We start from the raw sequence: 7,139 nt of genomic DNA, 5'->3' as shown, positions 1-7,139 counted from the left end.
TACCATTGAATGCTGTCTAAAAATCTAAGCTATCTAATTTCGCTGAGTCGTTTATAATACGATTGGGAACTATAACCAGGAGAAGCGAGAAGCCGCAAGCAACTCCAAATGTCCAGTTGCACTTACACATCCAAAAATTGACAACAAATTGAAAATGTTTAACATTTTACTAATGTCAACTCTTTTTACTGTCCTAAATTATTTTCAAGTGGTGAGGCATTTTCATTGTCAATAATAACGCCTAAGTTTTGTTTAGCTTTCCTTATTACATTCTTCAATCGAACACTAGATCAAAGTTGTCTATTTCTTTGTACATGGCTAAACACATAAAAAACACATAAAGTCTTAAATGAAAAACAAACCAGGCAATCAAAGGGCCCTTATTTTCACGCTGAATAAGTGTTTCTAGCTTCAATAGACACTTCCAATAATGTCTAAAGTTTTCAGCAGACTAAATTTGATTCCAAATTTTAATACAGCGTTTAGTTTTGGACAGCTTCTTATATGGAAGAAATCATAAAAATTCAGCGATATATAAGTAATTACGATGTTTTAATAACTCATATTTCGTTTAAAGACAATTAATTTGATTATTCTATCGATCAATCTCGCCGAACACCACATCCAAAGTACCAATAATGGCGACGACATCGGCCAACATGTGCTGCTTACCAATCTTCTCCAATGCTGCCAAATGAGCAAATCCAGGAGCTTTGATCTTGCACCGATAGGGGCGGCTGGAGCCATCCGCTACTAGGTAGACACCAAACTCGCCCTTGGGTGCCTCAATAGCAGTGTAGGTGGCACCGGGTGGCACTTGATAGCCCTGGGTGAAGAGCTTAAAGTGATGGATTAGAGCCTCCATCGATGTTTTCATTTCTGCTCGAGACGGAGGAGTTACTTTAGCGTCATCGGTCTTAATCTCCCCAGCAGGCATTTGGTTAAGACACTGATCTATAATGCGCAATGACTGACGCATCTCCTCCACACGGCACAAATAACGATCGTAGCAATCACCCTTGGTACCGATGGGCACATCAAAGTCTACCAGATGGTAAGCATCGTATGGCTGCTGCTTGCGGAGATCCCACTTAATGCCAGAGCCTCGCAGCATTACGCCGCTGAATCCGTAGTTAAGAGCTTCTTCTGCAGTGACTATGCCAATATCTTCAGTACGTTGCACCCAGATACGATTCGTGCTAAGCACATCTTCAACTTCGTCCAAACGCTCCGCGAATTTCGAAGCAAACTCGTAGATGTCGTCCATCAGACCTAGAGGCATGTCCAATGAGACACCTCCTGGCCGAATGTAGGCAGCATGCATACGAGCGCCAGAAACGCGTTCATAAAACTCCATCATCTTTTCGCGCTCCTCGAAAAGCCAGAAGAAGGGTGTCAACGCACCTACGTCCAACGCATGTGTACCCACTGCCATTATGTGGTTCAGGATGCGTGTAATCTCCGCAAACAGAGCTGAATAAAGAAGCTGCGGTTTTAATACTATTACTGAAATACTTTGACGCCCACTTACTTCGGATATACTTTGCTCTTAGAGGCACATCGATGTTGAGCAGCTTCTCCACAGCCAACGAGTAGCACTGCTCATTGCACATCATGGACACATAGTCCAGGCGATCAAAGTACGGCAACGCCTGCGTGTAGGTCTTGTACTCGATGAGTTTTTCAGTGCCACGGTGGAGCAGACCAATGTGGGGATCGGCACGCATTACAGTTTCACCATCTAGTTCGAGTACCAACCGAAGCACCCCGTGCGCAGCGGGATGCTGCGGACCAAAGTTAAGAGTCAGATTTCGAACTGATTTCTCTACAGGAGTGACTTTACCTGTGGTGGCAAAGTAGAACATGAGTACAAAATTGTGATTTATAAATATTTTCAAATACTCAACTGTTCCATGGTGGCACTTTCCACAGCGAGGTAACCTCGTCAGGATACATCACAGCACCGCTAAATTGCTTCATAAACTCTGGATCTGGGTACCATTTTGCTGCACCGCGCTGCTGTTGCGATCTGAAAAATAAAATAGTTAAGATTATGTAAGAACGAACAATTGAAGAAGCAAAATATCTTCAAATTACCCCAACACAGTGCTTCCCGTTGTTGCCACAGCTGGTTGTCCCCTGAGCAACCCCAATCCGGTGCCAACCGAACGTCTCACGATATTGGCAAACGCCATTGCCGTTAGGAAAAACAATTAAATAACAGACCCGCTGGTTAATTTCCGAGTACAATTCGCGGAGTGTTAATTAGAGATGTGCATGCAGCATGCAGGGACGATATCGATATCGGGGCCAAAACGAACACCCAGCAAACATTTTTTCCGACGATATTGAGACTCAAAAGTATCGTATTTTGAACAGAAATATGTTGATGATGTGGTAATCTTTGCATATCTGGGGTGATAAAAGTCATGAAAGTCGGGGCTTTTTTCTAATTTATTCCACACTCTCATGGTGAAACACTGATATGATACTTTTATAACGTTGTTCTTTTGAAATATTTGTGGATATTAAAAAATATATTTTCGGATAATTCGGCAGGGCAATAGTTTGATTGGTAAATATTGTTACTTATTTTTTGCTCAATAACAGTAATAGTTTACTTATAATGTTCATAACAAAGGTCATTTACTGAAATTCGTTACTTTCCACGCAAATGTCAGAAAAATTTATATTTCTCAGTTTAACATAGCTTTTAATGGCTGTGCTAAATTGGATTAAGATCTGCTGACCATATCATAGAGCTCCCATAGAAAAGCAGTGACTTTGATCTAAACTTCATTACTTGCTATGCTAATGTAGGCCGTTCTTTCGCAAGCATTCGTCTTTTTATATAAAAACCTTCTTTTATCGTTGACGGCTGAAGGTAAGGAATGAGAAACAGAAAACTTTTAAGGGTATACAAACATTGGGGTCGGTACTCTGGTTTTTTGTATTTTTCGTATTTTAGGAAAGTATGTATTCATTATTAAATTACACTGTGATATTAAAAAAAAATGAAAAAGACCTGGCAAAACTCGATTTTTCCCACATTTCAGGTACTGCGAATCACGATGGTTTCATACAACACTTTTGCGGCAGTTTTAAATCAAAGTTCTTGTTTCTTTAAAAGGCTTTTTTCATTTTCTTCTAACTTTTAAAATATTAATTTACTTATTTTCCTTCGATAAAGTTTCTTAGAAACTTCCGTTCCGAAAACTTTGGGCCAAAATGTCAAAGAAGTCAAACCTTTACACAATTTTTATGTTTTCTTTCTCGCATTTTGCTAATATTGAATATTTTCTATTCGAATCTTGTTTTTAATATTTATATTGTTTAATCGCAGCGGAAGGACATCAGAGCTATCTAATTTACGATTTAAAATATAAACAAAGGTGGACGGTGTTCCCATCTTGCACAAGCTTTAATGTCCCTTTTCACCAAATGATACACAATGTTTTATTTTATCATACGGCTAAAAGACTGAAAGACTCTTTGGGGATGTATACCATACTTGATCGGGAGCCCAAGGAGAGTATTGGAGCGAAGTATTGGCATTAAAGCAACTTAACCCTGATTGAAATAAGTGAGAATATAAGATATAAGATTTAATATAAGAAAGAATAAATGCTCATCTTACCACCCCTTTCTTCGTCAGTGGAGGAACCCCTAGGGGATGCTTGACAAAATAGAGATTCAAATAAGATGTCATCGTTATCCAGGTTTGTAAAAATTTGTTTATTTCAAATAATTGTTTTAATCGTAACAGACATAAAATTACAAATTATTCAAATAATTTCATTACATTGTGATGTACATATGTACATATTTAAAATATCTTGGATTTTGATATTTTCTTAAATGTTACTTGATTTTAATTGAATTAATTAATCGACTCCCTGAGATTTCATTTAAAAATTTAGTGAAAAATTTGTTATAATTGTGTGAAGTTATAAAATGTATGAATGATAAAAGTTGTCTAAGTTGTCATTACAAATCCTATCAGTATAATTGTCATTGTTTAAGTATTTACAATCACCAAACAATTCAAAAGAAGTCACCTTATCTGCATAATGCTTAATTTCACCGAATGATACCCCTAGACTCTCAAATTGAATGGCCCACAATGTGTACGGACTTAAAAAGGCAATGTTTTTATGAATTTTGTCCCAAGAATCATTATACATAATGGGACTGTTATTTATCTTGTTGTTCGCAAATGAATATTTGATTAGAATGGTCTTATCCATTGAAAAGTAATAAATTTTTTGCTTACATCGATAGTAATTGTTCCCCAACATCTTAAGATTTACAGCAAATTTATTGATTATTTGATTAAATTCAATTGCATCAGTATCGTTTTCGAACTTAAAACGTATTCCAATATTTTTAAATTTTACAGCATTTTTTTGGGCACCAGTTGCAATATCAGCTTGCACTACTATTTCATTCCCATTCAACAAACTACGAATTAAATTTTTGTCTTGCCATGTATAAAACACCATATTTTCATTATTAATCATATAATTGTCTTGATCCCTATGAATTGAGTTTATATCACTTAGTCGAGTTTCCAGGTTTTGAATTTGATCAACGACATAGTTTATTGTTAGATTCGTATCGTTTAATTGCAACTCATTTGGCACATCCAGTTTATAAAACTCTTCGTACGAATGTGGAAAGTATTTTTGTTTATAAGACTTTACTGCCGTTTCGTATCTTTCTAAGATTAAATTTGATTTAATTAAACTCTTCAATCTTCGAATGCTGTTGGTATAATTTCCGGCATCTTCGAATACATTAACCTGGGCAAGGGACGACAGGTATTGAGCTAAAGTTACACTGTCGGCATACGAATCGATGCGATCGTAGACATCGATTAGAATTTCCATACACTCTTCCATCCGAGATATTGAGCGTTGTAAGTCGTTTTCGATTTGAAAACCTTTTGTCATTTTTTGAAACAAAACTTTTGCATCTCTGAAAATTTGTTGAATTCGCATTTTCTTTAAGTCAAGTTCAAAATTATGCTTCCCTTCCAAATTTCGACTCAATGAATTACTAAATTTTTGCATATTCTCAAATACCGGCATCATAATATTGTACACATTATCCTCCATCTGTTTCAATGTTTTTAAATCATTCTCACATTCTGTTAATTTTTCATTTGAAACTATTTTCCTAATATCATTAATAGCACTACCAGTAATATCCAAGGCATTTACTATTCGGATTCCCTTGTTCACTAACTGGACTTTCTTCTCAATTTTCGCCTCACTGTGTGGTTTAGCTTTTAATATTAAAGTTTTTTTTGTCATTTAAATATGTCTCGTTCTGCCCTTAACTTACTAAATCTTTCTGGATTATCAATATCCTTATTGTTGGATAATTTTAATATTTCAGCTTTCGATTTCTTAATGTTGTTGGCGATTTCCTGAATATTTTCATCATTTTTATTATGTGCTATAAATTCATCAAAAGCTTGTTCAATCTCATTTAGTTTATCTTGATTGGTTTGTTTTTTTAGCTTTATACGTTTCAGATACTTGGGCCAAAGAAGCTCTCATTGCGGTACTCGTGATTGGTAATATATTTTCTGAATTTGGTACCAAAGCGGATTCGGCCAAGGGTAAGGCGATCGAAGCTGCCGCGCCAAAGGGTGTGAAAATTGTTGCTATTCCTGATAAAATTTTGAAACTTGCAAATACAAGAGCAATCGCTTGAGTGTCTTTAATCTTTTTAATATTTTCTCGCGTTATATCTTCTTTTTCATGAATTTCCGTTAAAATGTGATAAATATCATTTTCCAATTTACGGGTATTTGATTTGGTTTCCGGTATTATATAATTTTCAATTATGTATTGTGCGGACTCAATTTTCCTATTTAATGATGAATTATATTGTGATTGATAGCTTTGAATTGTTTCGCTTTGTTTGAATTCTTTTAAACTATTTATATCTGTTTTAATTGCTCCAATATATTGCAATAGATCAAAAACTGTATTCTGATTGGCATTATTTTTAATAGCAAATATTTTACTTGATATTGTTATGTATAAATAGCGCAATAGCTTATTTTCTTCTGTCGTAACATTATTTTTGTTATTATTGATATATTCAACAGTTCGATATTTCAAAGATTCCAGAATGGATATATATAATGTTCTATCCTCTCTCAAATTGTAATAATTTGATTCTATATTTTCAAATTCCTTTAAAAAGCATTGCGCATTGTATAACTTTTTAATTTTCTCATTTTCCACAAAACTATTTGACATATCTATTATATACTCTTTCATTACAGGAGAAATCGATAATGATTCTCGCATAAAAGAAATATAATTGTTAATCACATCGCATTTATTACAAAAATGCAAAGTTTCTGGTTCCCTTATGTCTTTGTCATATTTACCATCGGTTCCGTTAGCAAACTGAATCTTATCACCTGGCTCTTGCTGAACAGACGCACAGCAATAATAATATCCTGCTCCAAAGCTATGTCTAAAATGTTGTGTGTATTCGACTGCATAAGTGTCTCCATACAAAGTATATCCACCTTGACCACCAATTCCTTTTGCTCCAACGTTACCTAAGCAAAAAAAAAAAAAAAAAATTAACAAATGCGTATAATAAAACAAAAAAATTTTAAAACCTTGTTCTCGAGTGATGCTGACAATAGGTTTTTCCAATAATCCAACAACATCTACTTCTCCAGGATAACCACCTTTTCCCCCAACTCCTCCATCTCCACCACTTGTACCATTGGTTCCTGGAGATCCTTTTACTCTTTCAATATGCGGTCTGCCATGACATTTATTATCAGGCGCACTGCATGAGTCTTTCTCGGAAGGATTTTTGCCCTTTTTCCCGGTGTATCCTACATACATATGTACATATATAATAATTATGATGACGTTTACACATTTTTTAATTTACAAAAATAGTCGCAATTACCTTCACCACCATCTTGACCGGGACCGCCAACTCCTCCAACTGATTTAATGTTTAATTGATTAGCATTCATAAAGAATTGTACACCAAAAAACGCACCACCCGATTTACCGGGTAATCCTGGCAGTCCCGGGTACCCATTCATCGATTCAGTTTGACTATTTTCAGCTGCTTTCTGACTGTCTCCCCTT

At 35.6% G+C, this 7,139-nt stretch overlaps 1 protein-coding gene across 1 annotated transcript; it reads right to left on the bottom strand.

Moving 5' to 3' along the window:
* Nucleotides 1-533: 533 nt before the first annotated feature.
* ND-49 (NADH dehydrogenase (ubiquinone) 49 kDa subunit) lies at nucleotides 534-2,274 on the bottom strand. The gene is made up of 4 exons (XM_068298134.1): nucleotides 2,098-2,274; nucleotides 1,908-2,029; nucleotides 1,532-1,843; nucleotides 534-1,473 (listed from the first exon to the last, which is right to left on the bottom strand). Exons 1-4 carry the CDS (start codon nucleotides 2,193-2,195, stop codon nucleotides 596-598), a joined length of 1,410 nt encoding a protein of 469 aa, XP_068154235.1. The 5' UTR covers nucleotides 2,196-2,274; the 3' UTR covers nucleotides 534-595.
* Nucleotides 2,275-7,139: the final 4,865 nt, after the last annotated feature.

Source organism: Drosophila tropicalis, unplaced genomic scaffold (assembly GCF_018151085.1).
Source record: "Drosophila tropicalis isolate 14030-0801.00 unplaced genomic scaffold, ASM1815108v1 contig_859, whole genome shotgun sequence".
NCBI classification, from domain to species: domain Eukaryota; kingdom Metazoa; phylum Arthropoda; class Insecta; order Diptera; family Drosophilidae; genus Drosophila; species Drosophila tropicalis.
The sequence above is the reverse complement of the archived record's forward strand: the minus strand, read 5'-3'. Positions and strand labels throughout refer to the sequence as shown.

Bases quoted from the DNA above. Each gene is read 5' to 3' on its own strand.
- ND-49 (XM_068298134.1), bottom strand. From the start codon at position 2,195: ATGGCGTTTGCCAATATCGTGAGACGTTCGGTTGGCACCGGATTGGGG. The intron at 2,030-2,097 runs GTAATTTGAAGA...TTTATTTTTCAG, and splicing joins ACGGGAAGCACTGTGTTGGG to ATCGCAACAGCAGCGCGGTG. The intron at 1,844-1,907 runs GTTGAGTATTTG...TTGCCACCACAG, and splicing joins GAAAGTGCCACCATGGAACA to GTAAAGTCACTCCTGTAGAG.